Source organism: Trichomycterus rosablanca, chromosome 10 (assembly GCF_030014385.1).
Source record: "Trichomycterus rosablanca isolate fTriRos1 chromosome 10, fTriRos1.hap1, whole genome shotgun sequence".
In the NCBI taxonomy this organism is placed as follows: domain Eukaryota; kingdom Metazoa; phylum Chordata; class Actinopteri; order Siluriformes; family Trichomycteridae; genus Trichomycterus; species Trichomycterus rosablanca.
Window position 1 is genome coordinate 3,892,915 of NC_085997.1, and position 19,692 is coordinate 3,912,606.

Genomic DNA, 19,692 nt, shown 5'->3' on the forward strand with positions numbered 1-19,692 from the left:
CTGTGTGGTTTTCCTTTAATCTTAAGATCCCTTAATTCCAAATAAGAGTCAAAGTTCGTAAATTCAGTTTGAGCAGCTATAAATCATTAACGATAATGTGATTTCTGCCGTTTTACTAAGCCGCCACCACTGCATGTGATGAGCAACATTATTTCTGTTTGACCAGGGTAAAAGTCAAGAGTTGTGATGGGTCTAGCTTTCTGGTATCACTGGACACAATGCAGGACGCCAATCCATCACGTGGCACTAACCAACACCCTTAGACACAGCCAATCTTGACTGCATGTAGACACCCGACCACCAAAATTGATGTTTTACCTTATGAATGAATTATTTTTGGAAATATATGCTTATTCACAATTCGATGCCTACAACACACTCCAAGTTCAGGCAGGAGCACCCCACCCACTTAGTCCGGTCATCTCGCCCAGCAGACACGGTGGCCAATTATTGTCTGCTGCAGGCACTGCCAGCTGACCGGTTTCGAACCAATCAATTCAGAATCTTGGCTCGGGTGTGCTAGCGGAATATCCCGCTGCGCCACCTGGGCATAGAATAGAAGACACCAGTTGAGCAGTTTGAAAGCAGATGTGCAAACGTTCGAGTGTTGTTGTATTTTGCCCACCATGATGTGTTGCATTATTCTAATAAGTGAAGTCTGGGTTGCAGGCAGGCCAGTCTAGCATCTGTACTCACATGTACCTTGGCACAAATGTGTGTCACGTTTGTAAGAGAACTATAAATGCTAAGTGATGTATTCACATCAGAACAGGAGGTTGGAACACTGTTTAACATACACCGACCAGGCATGACATTATGACCACTGACAGGTGAAGTGAATAACACTTACACTGATTATCTCTTCATCACAGCACCCGTTAGTGGGTGGGATATATTAGGCAGCAAGTGAACATTTTATCCTCAAAGTTGATGTGAGAAGCAGGAAAAATAAGCGAGCGTGAGGATCTGAGTGAGTTTGACGAGGGCCAGATTGTGATGGCTAGATGTGTGTGTCCTTTGATGGACTGGTGACGTTTCCAGGTTGTTTCCTGATGCAATATGTTGTAGTACTCTCCTCTAATCCAAACCCTCTTTACATTCCAGTGATGCCCATAAACCACCTACCTGAGTTATTTCAGCCAGTGATGACTAATACAGTCCAAAAAAAAAAAAAAAAAAATCACAGGTTTTGACATAAAATCCGTCAAAATGTTGTTTTGTTGTCCCCCGTGTGCTTTTTCTGGTACTTGGTGTGCTGCTACTGTAACCGATCCGTTTATCCAACCCACGCACCGCTCACAGCCATGTCTTAATGTTCTGACACTGAGCTTTCATTTCTTTTGCAGAAAACCTGGTTGTGATTCAAGTAGTATAATGTGACGAGTCTCCATAGCCACAAGCTGTGCTCTTATTCTTCCTCCAGTGGAGTACCAGCACTCGTAGGCTGCTTGAAGATGAAAGATTGCATTTGTTAGTATAATCTGGTAAGCAGCGCTCTCGCTGTGCATGATATTCCGGAGCTTTGTTTAAAAGTCTGCAGCAGTTAATGCATCAGTATTAGATAATTACAGGATTCCAAACAGATCAAGAAAACAGATCCCTTATAAAAGAGGCTAATTTGCTAGTCCACCATTGTAAGACATGGCCAACTGTGTCTGGTGCTCTGCAGACACAGTTGGCCATGTCTGAGGAAGGGAAGGCCGAATGGGGTATTGCCTTGTTGTTGCAATAGTGACTGGTGGTCAAATTACCAAAGGAATATTTGAGTATAGCGTGTTCCTCCATGCGTATTAAGGCTTAATGCACTCCTGGCTGGTGAAAAGAGGAGCCCTAGTGCCCTAGACAATGATGATCATTATTATTTATTATTATTATATTTTATCATGGACGCCTGACCATTCCAAATCCATCTACAGCTCTAACAACTTCCACTCTTCTGGAAAGGTTTTTCCACATGATTTTGAGTGTCTCTGTGGGAAGTTGTGCCCATTTGTGAGGTCAGGTGCTGATCCTGGATGAGAAGGCCTGGCATGCACTTGATGTTTCCATTCATTCCAAAGGTTTTTAATAGAACTGAGGTCAGGGTTATGTGCAGGACACTGAAGTTCCTAGTGAAATCATGTCTTTATGAATCCTGCTTTGTGCACAGGGACACACCAAACGACCTTCCCCAAAATGTTGCCACAAAGCTGTAAGCATATATTTTAATCTGCGTATGGATTATATTTTCTCCTCTGTAACGTAATACACACATAAAGAGGGAGAAATTTCCACAGACATACTCCATAATCTTGTGAAAAGCCTTCCCAGAAGAGTGGAGACTGCTATCGCTGCAACAAAGAGTACCAAATGTAATTCCCGTGCCTCTGAAATAAAAGGTCCAACAAGCTCAAGGTCAGGTGTCCTCATACTGTTGACAGCAAAGCTTCATGGATTATTATTTCTATGGATCAGCATTAACTGGACTGATATAAAGCACACTGATATTGGACTGTGGAGCAGTGGACATTCAATTATTCGCAGTACTGTAAAGCAAAGAGACAAACAAACAGTGAATGCCTAAGGAATGCAACAGCTATGCTATCAGATCATCCTAGAGGTCACCAACCTGACACACTACATGCTCATTTGGCAAAATGGAACAAATCCCGGCAGTCATGTTCCCAAAGACACCTGCTGACAGCTCATGAAGGCGTGCAGCGCTTCCCTCAGCATGAAGCTAGCACTTTATCATCGTGTGAGGCTTTGGCACTTCTCACTTTCTCCTGCTTCTTCTTCCCTGCCCTTTGTAAGCCATAATCCTGAGTAAATCCTAAACTAATGTGATGTACCCCTGGGTTTAGCATTAGGACCTCTTCTATTGATTTATATTAAAACAAAGAGCGTGTGAAGGGCACCAGAGAGAAAGTGCCATATGGTCCTGCCTGAATGGCTGTTTCCCAAAATGCCAATGGTTATGCAGTAATGCTACAGAGAGACAGGCGGGGATGCCGTTACCTTGGGCACAGGTGGCCACAAGGGGGGGGAGTGGTGGATTCAACTTGTAGAAGCTCAGCAGGCATTGATTCCCTATTCTCAATACTGACATGATAATAACGGGGTAGTGATGCTGGTATGAGCATATCAGGTGCAGCATTGGGGTTGGGATTTTTAAATCCTGTTTAAACATACTGGCATTTTATTAGGAACACATACCCTGTTAGCACTGGTTGTAGGTGGTCAGTTAGTGTGAGTGTGTGTGTGTTTGTCTGCTATGTAATGGACTAGCCACCAGTCCGGTGGTGTTTTCTGCCTTTTGCCCAATGAATCAGACCCAGTAGTAAATAAAATGAAGCATTGAATATCTTGTGTTCAGGTGGCGCATTGGTCTGTTATATTTGGGACCCAGTTATGGTTAAAATCATGTTACATGAATTTTCTTTTTCTGCATTCTTCCTTGATAAACCATTTCGGCATGTTACTGTGATAAAAAGATCACTTCTGCCTCAAATGTTAGTTAAGAGGAACCAACATTTCAATCATCTGCGCCTCCATGCCCCCTCTGCTGGCCATATTGGCAGAAACAAATTATTCTATAACCGAGCTCAAGCGGAGCTCCATGGCAGGTGGCCCCGTTACAGACAGGACAAGGACTATGAGGCAACTAACAGAATTCCAATATAGCAAAATTGTGGTTTGTAATTTGTAATAAACTACTTTCAGATTTATGCAGATTTGACCATCACTGACGCTTTCTGGGACGTTCTGGAGTGCAGACTGTGTAGTAGATCCCCTCGCATGAAGGCCCAGGTGCAGTGGTGTAACTACAGCGGGGGCAGGGGAGGCAGGTGCACTGGGGCCCATGGCGGGGGGAAGGGGGGGGGGGGGGGGTCTCCATGACATGAACTCAACCACCCACCTCACTGCCCCCCCCATTGGCTGCACGTATTATGCATGTGTTATGGCAAGCCAAACAGGAAATATATAGCAAACACTGATATATATGGAATAAAACATACACATATACACACATATAAAAACAAAAATGTAACACACACACACACACACACACACACACACACACACACACACATATATATATATATATATATATATATATATATATATATGTATATCTTTATATATATATATCTTTCTGCATATATATATATATATATATATATATATAATAACACATAATATATATATATATATATGAAATTACACACACACACACACACACACACACATAATATATATACAGTATATATATGTAATAACACATTCAATATATATATAATGTTTTATTCCAGATATATAATGTTTTATTCCAGATATATAATGTTTTATTCCATATACAGTATATATATATATACAGTGTATCACAAAAGTGAGTACACCCCTCACATTTCTGCAAATATTTCATTATATCTTTTCATGGGACAACACTATAGACATGAAACTTGGATATAACTTAGAGTAGTCAGTGTACAGCTTGTACAGCAGTGTAGATTTACTGTCTTCTGAAAACAACTCAACACACAGCCATTAATGTCTAAATGGCTGGCAACATAAGTGAGTACACCCCACAGTGAACATGTCCAAATTGTGCCCAAATGTGTCGTTGTCCCTCCCTGGTGTCATGTGTCAAGGTCCCAGGTGTAAATGGGGAGCAGGGCTGTTAAATTTGGTGTTTTGGGTACAATTCTCTCATACTGGCCACTGGATATTCAACATGGCACCTCATGGCAAAGAACTCTCTGAGGATGTGAGAAATAGAATTGTTGCTCTCCACAAAGATGGCCTGGGCTATAAGAAGATTGCTAACACCCTGAAACTGAGCTACAGCATGGTGGCCAAGGTCATACAGCGGTTTTCCAGGACAGGTTCCACTCAGGAACAGGCTTCGCCAGGGTCGACCAAAGAAGTTGAGTCCCCGTGTTCGGCGTCATATCCAGAGGTTGGCTTTAAAAAATAGACACATGGGTGCTGCCAGCATTGCTGCAGAGGTTGAAGACGTGGGAGGTCAGCCTGTCAGTGCTCAGACCATACGCCGCACACTACATCAACTCGGTCTGCATGGTCGTCATCCCAGAAGGAAGCTGACGCACAAGAAAGCCCGCAAACAGTTTGCTGAAGAGAAGCAGTCCAAGAACATGGATTACTGGAATGCCCTGTGGTCTGACGAGACCAAGATAAACTTGTTTGGCTCAGATGGTGTCCAGCATGTGTGGCGGCGCCCTGGTGAGAAGTACCAAGACAACTGTATCTTGCCTACAGTCAAGCATGGTGGTGGTAGCATCATGGTCTTAGGCTGCATGAGTGTTGCTGGCACTGGGGAGCTGCAGTTCATTGAGGGAAACATGAATTCCAACATGTACTTTGACATTCTGAAACAGAGCATGATCCCCTCACTTCGAAAACTGGGCCTCATGGAAGTTTTCCAACAGGATAACGACCCCAAACACAACCTCCAAGATGACAACTGCCTTGCTGAGGAAGCTGAAGGTAAAGGTGATGGACTAAACCCAATTGAGCACCTGTGGCGCATCCTCAAGTGGAAGGTGGAGGAGTTCAAGGTGTCTAACATCCACCAGCTCCGTGATGTCATCATGGAGGAGTGGAAGAGGATTCCAGTAGCAACCTGTGCAGCTCTGGTGAATTCCATGCCCAGGAGAGTTAAGGCAGTGCTGGATAATAATGGTGGTCACACAAAATATTGACACTTTGGGCACAATTTGGCCATGTTCACTGTGGGGTGTACTCACTTATGTTGCAGCTATTTAGACATTAATGGCTGTGTGTTGAGTTATTTTCAGAAGACAGTAAATCTACACTGCTATACAAGTTGTACACTGACTACTCTAAGTTATATCCAAGTTTTATTTCTATAGTGTTGTCCCATGAAAAGATATAATAAAATATTTGCAGAAATGTGAGGGGTGTACTCACTTTTGTGATACACTGTATATATATATATATATATATATGGAATAAAACATTATATATATATGGAATAATGTATTATTCCATATATATATATATATATATATATATATATATATATATATATATATATATATATATATATATATATATATATATATATATATATATATAAATATATAAAACATTTCCCTGTTCCCTGGATCCCATCAGTTCCCTGGATAGGCTCAGGATCCGGCGCAACCCTGACCAGATTGACACTAAATGAATAAGTGAAGGAATAAATGTACAATAAAATGAATGTATTGAATATATACTTGAATTTGCACTTAGTATACTGTAGAAACGATTTCAGTCAGGCTGCGGACACGCGGATGCCTGCGCGGTGACGCTGAAGCGCGTGCACGTGTCAGCGCTTGGAGCTTCGTGCGCGCGCCCGTCAGCTCTGTGGAAGCGGTGGTAGTTGGCTGCGGCGGACGAGCGCCAAAACATCCGCGGTTTCCAATGCGTGGCTTATCTGCAGGCTGGTAAACCCGCAGTGGATACACGAAGCCCGGTGGCAGGAGGGATCGTACGAGCGGACATTACAGCAGGTAATACTGATGTTTATTATGTACACACAATGCGTGATAGAACCGGGTCGGTGCTGCAGAGCACCGTGCACAACACTGACGTTTACTGACACTGACAGCGCAAAGCAGCGGTTCATTCATCAGACCTGGTGCATGCATTAACATCTGGCTGATGGTTGGATCAATAAAATGATGCATTTTATTGCGTGTTGCCATGTCTAGTGTAAATACTGATGGCTGCATGATCCTGTTGTGCTCTGACCTGATGCTACGATGCCTTACATTCATGCAGTCATATTGACTCCTCTGTTTAGATCAGGGTTGTCAAACTCATTTTCACCGAGGGCCACATCTGCATTATGGTGGCCCTTAAAGGGCCGATTGTAACGTATCCTGCTGTGACTGCAGTCTGCCTTTTAAGTTTCGGACAATTTGTTGTTTTTCTTACATTTATATTGTACTCCTTTACCACAGACACGGCCTCATAACACAAGAGACGTACCGGTTTCTCTTTTTGAAGCATAAGGGGCGGCACGGTGGCCTCACAGCAAGAAGGTCCTGGGTTCGATCCCCAGGTGGGGCGGTCCGGGTCCTTTCTGTGTGGAGTTTGCATGTTCTCCCCGTGTCTGCGTGGGTTTACTCCAGGAGCTCCGGTTCCCTCCCACAGTCCAAAGACATGCAAGTGAGGTGAATTGGAGACACTAAATTGTCCATGACCGTGTTTGATATAACCTTGTGAACTGATTAACCTTGTGTGTAATGAGTGACTACCGTTCCTGTCATAAATGTAACCAAAGTGTAAAACATGATGTTAAATCCTAATAAACAAACAAACAAACAATCTTGAAGCATAAACTTGTATTCACGTTCCCATTTTTCATTAAATTACTTTCCCTCTGCTTCAATTTTCCCTTCTTGTACATTTTGGGATTATTTGTAAATATTTCTCAACATCACTTGTTGGAAAACTGCCTTAGTTAAATGCTGATGTGGAAACACTGCCATCTAGTGGCGGGATGCGGTCATTGTATTTGTCTTTTAAATCATTGTATTTGTCTTTTAAAGCTTGCTGTGTCCTTATTCTGCTCCAAAGTGCCAAAGCTGTGGAGCAACATACCACTGAACATTAGACGAACATTATCCTATGTGCCAAAAACAGGGTGTCAGTGTCATGTCTTGTATACACATCTCACATGGGGGTGGGGGTATTCGATTTCCACCACAACCATGCAGAAAGAGCCATGTTCAGAGACCCAGCGGTCTAACCCTCTTACATCTCAGCTGTGCTATCGACCTGACCGAGTGTCCAACCAGCACAGCCTAAGAAAGGGAGGGTGACTGCATTACTGCAAAAGACGTGGATACGCATGGAATAGCATAGCATGGCTCTGTGCATGCGATAAGGCTCTCTGTGGGTGACGATAAGCAGCCGGAGAGTCTTCAGCTCTCCTCAGTCAAGACAGGGGTGCAATTGGGGAATTGGATATGACTAGATTGATTAAAAAAGAAAAAAGAGAAAGAAGGACCTCTTTATGGGCTATGAACCATTTGGACCGTAAAACAGGTCATTTTTAGATAATGTGGAACAAAAAAAACCACTTAGGGTGCTTGAAGACTTGCTGACAGATTTATATTAGATTTATATTATCTAGAAGGTTCTACAGGAAATAAGTGCTTCTAGAAGCCTTTATAAGCACTAATAATAATAGAATGTAGGTGTGTAAGCCACACCTATTGTATAAAATAATGGTATCAAATTATTTATGCTTCCACCATTGGTGTTAACAAGCAATCCAGGCATGCATCACTTTCATACCGCTTTCATGGCGCTTATGCAGATTTTCATGCCAATCTGGCATCCACCTGATTAATACTCTGAAGTCCAAGAACAGGTAGAGCTCATTTCTGGTTGGGATGGAGGATGGATTTCTGTGGATGAAGTATCAGGGTCCTGACAGGATTACGTTTTGCAGGTCTCTAAGCTTCTCAGACCAGTTTAATTAATGGCAAGTTTGAATATCCATGTGTCTGTCAGTCATTTATTCATTTATCGCCAGTAGAGCTGATCCTGGGAACACTGGGCGCCTGGCAGAAATGCGTTCTGGGCACCAGTGCAGGGCCTCATTAACTCACTTGTATTTTTAAAGCGGCTAATTAACTGACTGGCATGTTTTAGGACATCAGACTGCCGGTTCAGTTCTGGTTCATTAATGACATTAAAAAGATGCCTGATTAAATCAGAAAGATTCTACATTTTTCTTCTTGTGACATAGAAATCGTCTAAAGTCGTATATCTTTTAGACATCTTGACGTCTCATTTAGAAAAATTCACCCCGAGGAATCGAGGTGGAAGTTTTTTGGATCTTTGTGTGCAAGTTCTCTGCGTGAACCCTAATTTTTATTTAATGTACTTCATTTTAATATAATAATAATTCTACTACTGTCATTGATGCCGGTGATGCAACACAGCTGGAAACACGTCGTCAATAAGTGACGTGGCTTTAAATTGATGCTTCAGTGAGCGAGGACGTCCTTCTTTCACGACCACGTTCAGCCTTGATTCCTGCGTCCTTGTTTCCTTCCCTCGTGCCCTTGAGGAAACAGGTTTGGAATGAACAGAAATGAATTGAGGAGGAAACTAGTTGACAGCACTGAATAAATGAGATGCCCCGAATGTCCTTGTGCACAAGGTGAGCTCCTGAAAAATTGGTTTGCCAGCCAGGTACCTCTATGAGCGTTATTGCCCAACATCACTGCCTGACCTTACTGACACTTGTGGAACTGAAGTGACTTTAAGCGGTCATCTCTCAAAAGTGACCACCTCCATATTAATGTTCACGCTTCTGAACCCAACCTTCCTACCACATTTGGGATGAATTGAAAGGTTGACCGTGAGCCAAGCCTTCTCATCTAACATCTGAGCCTTGACTTTACAAAGGCACTTATGGCTGAATGGGCACAAAGGCTCACAGGCACTTTCCAGATTAGTGTGGGAAGCCTAGAGAGAAGAATGGAGGATCTGGTAGCCAGAGCATTTTGAAATAGGATGTCCAATTAATTGGTTGTCAGGTTGTTAGATCTTATTTCACTAATGCAATCTTTCTATTTAATCCAGGACTACTCAGTGCTGGATGTCCATAAGTGGCAAGTATGGCGCAGACTAACAGCTGTAAACAGAGCAGCAACGGAGTAGCCGATGAATCTCCCAACATGCTTGTCTACAGAAAAGTAGGTCTTCATATGTTCTTTTTTTGAATGTTCTCTTGTTTTTCCAGTTTGGTCATTTTACCCAGTAACCACTCATTTGCTCCCCAATCTAATTGCATCCGATTTCTCCCGGTGCCACAGCTACCCCACTCCCTTCCACACCCGAATGAGGAGGGCTGCAGATTGTCACATGCCCCCTGTAAGACACACTCAGTCACCTGACAGAGCATAGTACTGCGATCTACAGTATATAATTAATGTAATTTTAGTCACTAGAATGCTGCAGACACGGGAGCGTTGGCCCAAAGCTGTTCTCTTCTTGAGGGTTTAAGTAGTTTTGCTTGTATTTGTGTGATCAGATCCACACTGATACATGGGTGACGACCAGGGATGTAACGATGCACCACAAGACAGTTAAAAATCGATTCACATGTGTAACGATTCAAATCGGTTTACATGTATAATGAATCGATATTCACTTTATAGAGCAGAGGGCGCAGGCGCTATTCACCTTGCCCGGTTGACGTCACTACACGGTTGCCAGGTTCGGAATTTTCCAGCCAAATTTGTTTATGTGAGGGTACTTTCTTTATTTGTATTATTCATTTATTTATTTATTTAATGTGGGATTTTTTTAAAATTTTAGGGGGGTTTTTTATACAAAAAGAGAAATGTGCAGCATTGTTTTGCATAGTTTGTACCTACCTCAGAAATAAAAGGACACTCATTATTTAGATAAATAAAAGATAAGCACAAATATAAACACAGTATTTTATATAAAGAGAAATAATAAAAGGAAACTTTGTCATAATTTGTCTTCAATTTCATTTTGTTTAAAAAAATCGTATCGTGAACCCAGTATCTCATCGCATCGTGGGTGTATAGTTACATCCCTAGTGACGACACATCTTCCTTCCTGTCTCTCAGTCATACACATCAGCCTCATTTATAAATATAACTAGGATCATGTAAGGCCATAAGCTTTTTGTTTGTGAGCCCAGTCTGGGAGTCGAACCCCCAGAAATCAGAAACTCCTAGATATTGGGGGGGATACATGTCAGTACACCCCTAGTGCAGACAAATGATCTGCTGCTTTATTTGTATTATTATTTTCTTGTCTTTATAATATTTGGTTTAAAGATTTTAAACCATTTAATGTGACATATGTAGAAATAGAGGAGATGGGGGGGGGGGGGGGGGGGTGTTATTCCATAGCTGGTTGATTTGGTTCACTATGTTAAACTCAATTATTTATCACAGTTATTTCATTTCATTTCACAGCAAGAAGGGTCTGGGTTAGGGTTTGGGTTAGGGTTAGGGGCCAGGGTCCTTTCTGGAAGGAGTTTGTTTGTTCTCTATTCCTGTGTCTGTCTGGGTTTCCTCCGGTGTGTGTGTGTGTGTCTGCCCTGTGATGGGCTGCATGGCAACCTGTCCAGGGTGGTTACTGCTTTTTGCCCAATGAATTAGACCCAGCACAACCATGACCAGGATAAAGGGGTGGTAAAACAGACAGTGAATGAGAGAATAATTGAACGAATGAATTTCAGGACTTGAAAAAGCAGGCAATCATTGCTATACAGCGATGTGAGGAGCAGCTCGCGACCTTGAAGGTGTTGTTTTGGGGGCCCGAGGGGGGATTTGGAGATAACGAATGGGCTAATCAGTCATCGGTTGCTTTGACTCATTGTTTATACTCAAGGCAACGTGTCTGATTCATTCAGTCAACGTAGCCGCGTTTCTGAACATCAGTGCTGCTTTTATCTTTAGATATTCTGTCTATCTGATCTCAAGATCATAAATTGACTATTTATTTGTGTTTGATTTTTTTTTGGCTTACGATCAGGTGTATTTTGGTCTCGATACCTTGAGTAAATGACTTTACTTGGCTCATTTGTCAAAAACATCACACGACTGTCCAGTCTCTTACCGCTCCACCTCTCCCCACGTCATGGGAACGGAGCCGTTTTTGCTGTCATCACTGTCCTAGACGTTACGTTCAACATACATAAACCAGTTCCGTCACACATGTGAGTCACTGGGTTTTGCTCCCTGCTTGATGAAATGCTCTCATGTATCGCATGCAGTTGTTATGGATCCATTTTGGGGCCTATTTGTCTTGCTGATATACGTACAGATGGAGTGTGACATGACCTACATTCACACTTCATAGAAAGTACAGCAATTTTAGGAGGATTAGTGCTAAAGACTCAATCAGTGCCAATATTAAGACACTGATCTGTGGCTGAAACAGTCAGTAATGCCTAATAAACATATCGCTTCATTTCACAAATTTGACACGATATTTATGGATCTTAGGGAGGCGAGGTTGAGATGGTTGGGGCGAGTGCAGAGGAGGGATGAGAGTTCTGTGAGAGGAAGGGTGCTGAGGATCAGAGGGAGGCCAACGAGGAGGTTTACGGATGTGTCGAGGGAGGACATGCAGGTGGTTGGTGTGATTGACGAGGATGTTCAGGACAGGGCAAGATGGAGACGAGTGATTCACTGTGGAGGAGCCGAAAGAAGAAGTAGAACAGTTGCGTAAAACTTTAATTCCACTGTAAAGGATTTAATTTGCAGTGTCACACAGTCCAACTGACCCACAATTTATCCATGATTTTTTTAGCGACCCAGGCAACACAAACAACGCAAAAACGTAATATATTTAATTAATGAGATTGGTGGCAATCTGGTCCCACTACGGTTTACAAGATGTAAAGTTAAGCCTCCACAAGGGTGCGTTCGTGTGAGTTAATTTCATGTTTAAGTGCCTGTTACATTTTGTTTATTTAATTATTATTATTTTTCTCAGCGACCCATTGTCATGTTTTTCAGCTTGCGACCCTTGGGTGGCGAGCCTTGAAAAACCATGACATAGTAGGGATGCTAATGAAGTCCATGTTTGATTTATTCTGTCGATTAAAAAAGCTAATTCAGGCACCCAAGTGGTGCAGCGGGATATTCTGCTAGCACACCAGCCACCGGTCGGCTGGGCGCCATCTAGCGGGCATAATTGGCACTGCCTGCAGCAGATACTAATTGGCCACAGTGTCTGCAGGGTGGAGGCCGGACTATGGGTGGGTGGGTGGGTCTTCATACGCTGTGTAAGAACCCTGATTGGCGGAAGAGACGCCTGTGCAGAATGCATGGGTGAGAAGAGGAGAGCTGTGCACGTCAGAAGATGTGTGTGTAGTGACGTGCTCTCCTCAGATGCAAATCGGGTATCCCTCGGCAGCGGAAGTCAAGCTCAATTGAGAGAAAAATGGGGAGTAAGATGCATAAAAAAAGCTAATTCATAATTATTTCCAACAGCTAATGGTTGATTCGAACTAGGAGTGGAGCTTTTGAGGAAGAGTTCAGACCATTACCCACCCTCAGTGTGCATGCGCCAGTTTACATACCCATTTACAAAGCGTGCTGATCCGAACAGAAACATTTTATGCATTATTATTATTTATATATTATTAGCATGCCCTATAATTAAGGGCAGTTGTAGCCTAGAGGTTAAGGTACTGGACTAGTAATTAAAAGGTCGCTTGTTTAAAGCCCACCACTGCCAGGTTGCCACTGTTGGGCCCCTAAAAAAGCCTTTTAGCCCCTTTTTTTAGACTGTCACTTTGGATAAATCTGTCTCCTAAATGCTGAAAATGTAATGTAAGATGTCAATCATTGGCTCTAGGGAGGCGGAGTGATGAATAGGGTCAAATCCCCAGCTGGGTTATTGGCCGGTTGCTGTGATGATTGTGTTCACTTAATCGTTTGAGCAATATACAGTATATACCCACACTTGCAAAATACAACAACAACAGCAAAAACAAAACCATTTACTGACCCATAATGACCATTTAGTTACATTTAATTCACTCACGGTTTGGACAGATGTGTAATAAAAGCGACATTCAGTTATGTGTTCATGATATTGATTTTGGTTGGAATAGTAGAAGCTAAGCTTGTGAAAAAAAGCTTTCTGTTGTCATCACAGCTATGGGTAATGACTAAAAGAACAAGGATGTGTGTACAAGTGGAGATGAGGTTCCTCCCCCGGGTGGCTGGGCTTACTCTCCGTGAACGGATAAGTAAGAAGCTTTGCCATTCTTGAGAGCAGAGCCACTTCTCCACTGAATTAAAAGAAGCCAGTCGGTGTGATTTGGAAATCTTATCAAGGTGACCCTGACTGGCTTTTGCTAAAGCTGCTCCAGGCATTTCCAGGACAAATTTATCCCTCAGTAAGGAGTAGGAGCTTGGCTTTTTGGATGGAGGAACCTGCCTGATGCTGCTGTGACCCTCTCCACCTCTCCAGAAAAAGCATTAGAAGATAAAATGAGAGAGAACATGCTGGCTGAAGTAGTTTCTCTTCAAATGTACAGGCTAACATGGATAATGAGAGGAGAAATCCACATGAGCAACCACAAAGAGCATGGAGTCAATGAAATGATGCTGATAGGAAATGACAAGCCTTTATTATTTATTAGAGAAAATACTGTTCTTGCTTGAATCCATTTTTACTCCAATTTCTCCATTCAGTGGAAATCCAAGCAGGCTAAGCTACTATCTTTAGACTTTCACTTTTACTTATTCACATCTTTGATCATCCACGGTGTTCAGTACATTGAGGAGTACAGCGTTGTGGCTCTGTATGTGTGCACATTTGGCCATTTGTAAGTCTTTTAACCGCTCTGTGACCATCATTAGTTGATGGTTAACTAATAACCAGCAAGCATAAAACATCTCATCAAATTATAAATCAGAGTTGCATTTTTTCATCAAAACCATGAAGACCGTCACAAAAGCTAAGAGATGGGATCATCTCATTGCACCAAAAAGGGAATGGTGTAAGAATGCAGGGTGTAAGAAGCAATGGGAGCAGGGGTAACTCAGCGGTTAAGGTACAGGACTACCTCGTAATCTTGCTGGCTCAAGCCCCACATCTGCCAGCTTGCCACTGTTGGACCCTAAATCAAGGCCCTTAACCTCCAATTGCTTCCAATGTGTACAGTCTCAATTTAAGTCACTTTGAATAAAGGCGTCTGCTAAATACTGTAAATGTAAGACCGTGTTGGAAGTATTGCATGGAAGTTCCAACCCTATGGCGCAGCAGAAAACCCAAGATATCATCCAGAGGTCCCAGCAATTTCATCCGGACAATAAAAACACCAATTGCTGCTGCAAAAGACTCACAGATGGTCCAAGAAGCACAGACAGGGTCAACTGGAATACACCAGAAGGGGATTTAGATAGGATAAAGTTCTGGGACACGATTCTATGGAGTTGAATCATAGACTCAAGACTGGAAAAGGCAAGGCTTATAACCAGAAGAGTACTACCCCCACGGTCAGATATGGAGGTGGGTCAGTGACGACATAGGGTTGTTTTTATGCTTCACCATGTGACTGGAATCATGGATTCACAGACATACCAAGAAATTGAGGAGGAATGTTCTGCCTACTGTGGACAAACTGAACCTTGGTGATAAATGGACTTTCCACCAAGACTGTGATCCTTGGTATGAAGCTTGGTTAAGGAATTAAACCTGGAATATCCTGGCCTTGTCAGTCTCTGGATTTAAATCCTATGTAAAAATCTTTGTGCAGCACAAAAGCCATCAAACCTCAAAGAGCTGGAAGCTACTGCAGAAGAAATGGGTGAAGATTCCACAAGAGGTGTCAGAAGCCCATTTTCTGTTAGATGTTCCACCAAGTACTGAGGCTAGTGGAATAATAGTGCAAATGGACATTTGTCAAGAGAACTCAACATGATATTGACTGATGTTCTCAAAATTGCTGGTATGTATCTTATAAATATTGTTTCCTCTTGTAGATTTTTATTAAATTATGTACACACATTACTATTATACTTAATAAGCTGGATGGGATTTGAATATTTCTGATTGCAGCTATACACGCAGACAGATTCCATGCTGACGTTCAAATTAGAACAGCAGCCTGAATTCTCGGCTCAAATCAAACGTCACTTCTTGGTGTTGATGAATGTATTTGACCTTTTTAACCGACAGCATTATTTGAACAATGACTGATAATGATTCTTTAATCATTACCATGCGTAGTGTGTATTGTGTGTGCACTGGTGACGTGGCCTATAAAGAAGAGCCTCGCCGGAGTTTAATTCCAGGCCATTATGAGCACAAAGGCTGAATTATGGCTTTTATTCAGATAAAAGACTGAATGATTGCATGTCTGACTTCAGCACAACACTTAAAATAAACCTGCAATCATTTTTACATTTCTGTTTTTACTTTTACTATTTTACTTCAGAGTCGTAGCAGGTAACCAGCCAAACTCTTTGGACAGTGATTCGAGGCAAGGATTGAACCCAAGTCGCTGTGTAGCAGCCACAAGATTGTACTGATCTTCCCATGTCACAAAACCAACCACTAATCCTGGTGTGTGAGAGCGAGCCAACCAATGTCACCATGAGCTGTGGACTATGCAGGAAGGCTGGTGCAACATGTTATGGGATTGGGGGGGGGGGAGCAGAGATCCTGGTTCATTTACTTTAGTACTTTACAGTGAATGTGAACTAATATAACAAAGAAAACCATGTATGAGTTGTGGAGATGAACATACAGTGTTTGTGTGCTTTCACAGTTGAGTGCTTGAGGCCGGATTCGAACCGGCAACCCACTGAACCAAGGAGCTTTACCAAAGTGCTTTACCACTGCTCTCCAGTGGGAGTTCAAAAACGAGTGGAAAAATAACTCACAAAAAGTGGTGGTAAAAAAAAAAGGAGGGAACGGCTAACAAAGGAGATGCTGAAAATGGCATACTCAAACAAAGGGAGACAATAGTAAGCAAATCACACATCATCTGTGTGATGCAAACTGAATAAATGCAAATAACAGCATTTCTTACTAAAAATTAAATAAGTAGTAAACAGATAAAGTCCAACACAAAACTATCCTCAGCCGTAGGGCTGAAAACACTCCTTTAACTACAATGTTCGTGTTCTCAGAAGTTACTAAACTTAGACAAGGACAGTGAGCTAAACCCTTTAAGTTCAGCTCACACTTTTCACCCAGATTTTCCTTTGATATTATTATTATATTACTTTTTTTACTCTGTTTTAGCTTTCTGTTTTTTCCTTTCTTTCTTTCTTTCTCTCTTTCTTTCTTTCTTTCTTTCTTTCTTTCACTTGTATTTTTCTTTGCTTTTCACCATTTTTCTAGTTACCATACCGTCTGCCCCTCTACAAAGGTGCAGCACTGAGCCATGGTTTGGGTGAGCTTTTTATGCAGAGCCCTGCAGGTGTGCCTGATCAGCCATAATCAGCAGTAATCAGTGCTGGGGCTTCTGGGAAATGGAGTTCTGAGAGCTGCTCCCAACTGCACTCTTACCAGAGATGTTCACAAGTCACAAAATACGAGTCTGAGTCGAGTCACGAGTCAATATAATCTACACAAAACATATATTGGAAATGTAGCATAGAAATAAACAAATAATCTGTAAGTTTAGATAAAAACAACAACAGATTAGCGAGTGTATTTTGCCGGTTTACTTGGTGCCTTTACTTTCCTAGTCATTGTGCAAATGAATGTAATTTCCATAACAAGAAGGCCTTTATGCACTGAAATTCCTCCTGATTTCTTGCATGGTTTAATGATATTATGCACCGTAGAGGGAGAAATATGCAAATCCCTTCCAATCTTTCTTTGAGGTTCATTGTTTTTAAACATTTTAATCATTTTCTCACACATTTGTGGACAAACTGGAGATGCTCTGAGTATCTTTGCTCATCAAAGCCTTTCCTGGATGCTGCCATGATTACAATCACCTGTTTGGAATCACATCATTATTTAGTTTTTTCACCTCATTACTAGCCCTAAATTGCCCCCCGTCCCAAGTTTTTTTGGAATGTGTTGCAGGCCTGAAATGCAGTAATGGAGGTACAGTATATTAACAGATGAAATATCTCAGGTTCATCCTGTCTGCAATCAAATAAAAGTCAAAGTAAATGTAAGGAGCACTGCATTTTTATTTTATTTGCATTTTCCATGCCGTCCCAACTTTTTCTGATTTGGGGTTGTAAAAAGAACCTGAGCTTTCATCTCTATTCGCTGCTGAACTTTTGGACCATACTGAGAAGCTTTTAAACCCTCCACAGGAAGCAGAGTGCAGTTAGTAGGCAGTGCCAAGCACAGGTTGTGTAATTGGATACAACCCTCGTGAATCGAATGTTGCTGTCCAAGGCATCACGGGTGCCATAATGTGGCCGTATCAAGTTGCGCTTAGTGCTGCACCTTTACTTTCTCCTGAGGGGGCATCTAGCCCTCGCGGTCGGAATATTTGACCACACGTACCTGATACATTAGCAAACTTACAAGACTCGGCATCTGCCGAATCGGCGGCACTAATCTCCGGACCTGCTGAGACACGTGCGTGTCCTTGTGGGACTTTTCCGTTGTGGGAGGCTTGATGAGAACCCCGGCGCTAATTCGCTGCCTCGCGTATTGAATATATTTAATAACGTTTAATAATTCAGTACAAACTGGGTGAGGTCTGTGCTACTCTGGCTCTGAATAATGCACCGCACACCCCGCTGATACATTTTACACCAGGCATGATGCGCTGCCTGGATACAGGAATACACTGGCAGGGATAAACATACCCGAGACCCGCCAAGGCTCGTGTCTGAGACTGATTGGCATGACGGTGTGTGCTTGTGTGTCTACCCTTTCAGCTCGGGTAAACATGTCCTTTCTGCTGCTAGCTGACAAGAGGAGTCTAGATGATGACGTCACGATGGCCGGGGCGTGTTTCATTTCCCAGGATGCGATTCATTACCCTCTTCTCGTTCTCCTCTGTTTCTATGTTTTTGGATCACCCACTCACATCCTCGCTCGTGTCAACACACGGACCAGGATCAGTTATAATATTATCGTTAGCTGTGGCACTAAAATGAAAAAGGCGTGGTGGTGTGAGTGCTGAACAGCAACAGAGGATCTGTGGATCTGGGTTCAATCCTTTTCTTGAATCCTTTATTTGAGAAATTCCCCCTATTTCTTAAGTCTTTAAAGGTTTTTGCTTGGTATTCTGGTTTCCACCAGCCTCCCAAAGCATGCGGATAATAGATTGGCTAGTCTTTTTTTTTTTTTACCCCTTTTTCTCCCACTTTAGCGCATCCAATTTCTACCCGTCAGTCATCCTCTCACTAATACTGATCCCTGCTCCCATTTAGGGCTGATGAAGCTGCTCCACGCCTCCTCCGACACGTGCACAGCAATCAACCATCTTATCACCTACACTTGACGAGTGTAGCGTGGCGAAGCACTGCGTACGGAGGATCACACCCTTCCACCGCACTCCTCCCCATCTCCATGCAGGCGCCACCAACCAGCCAGCAGAGGGCGTAATCGCACTAGTCTGAGAGAGAGTCCCCATCCGGCTAAGTCCTGCCCCTCATCTGAACAACCGGCCAATCGTTGTTCATGCAGCCGCCCGCATGCCCCAGCAAGGCAGAGCTGAGTTTCGATACCATGTATCCGGAATCTCAGCTCTGGTGAAGAGCGTGTGTTTTACCGCTGCGCCACCCGAGCGGCGATTGGCTAGCCTTGATTTGCCTCCAGGTTGGGGTGAGTGGATTCCAGTCTAGGTGTACCTTCATGCCCAGTTTTTTCCAAGACTAGGATCAAGCAACACACCCTGGGCAGGGCAACACGATGAAGTGAAATGCATAATGACGAGGAGAAAATGCCAAACTCCTCACAGACAGTGACTGGAGTGAAGGTTTGAAGTACCAAGGACTCGAGGGTTGTACAGCACCATTTTAACCAGTCGTGCCACCATGTCACCTATATTTTCTTTTGCTTTAATACAAAAGAGTCTGTGGTCCATGTCTAAGCATGGCTGTTCTCCTTCAATGTCACCTGTGGCAGCTCATATATCCATCTAGCTAAGAATATTACCAGTGCAAATAGTGGTTATAAAACATTCACTAAACAAGTGTGTGTGTGTGTGTGTGTTCCTGCATATCTTCA

General features: G+C 42.7%; 1 protein-coding gene across 1 annotated transcript in view; it reads left to right on the forward strand.

The window, feature by feature from the left end:
- The first annotated feature begins 6,428 nt into the window (after positions 1-6,428).
- rgs7b (regulator of G protein signaling 7b) overlaps positions 6,429-19,692 on the forward strand; it is a 62,171-nt gene continuing 48,907 nt past the window's right edge. The window contains exons 1-2 of the mRNA XM_063003552.1: positions 6,429-6,518; positions 9,613-9,725. Of these exons, the coding sequence (XP_062859622.1) occupies positions 9,648-9,725 (78 nt within the window). The 5' untranslated portion in view covers positions 6,429-6,518; positions 9,613-9,647. The remainder of the gene's footprint in view (positions 6,519-9,612; positions 9,726-19,692) is intronic.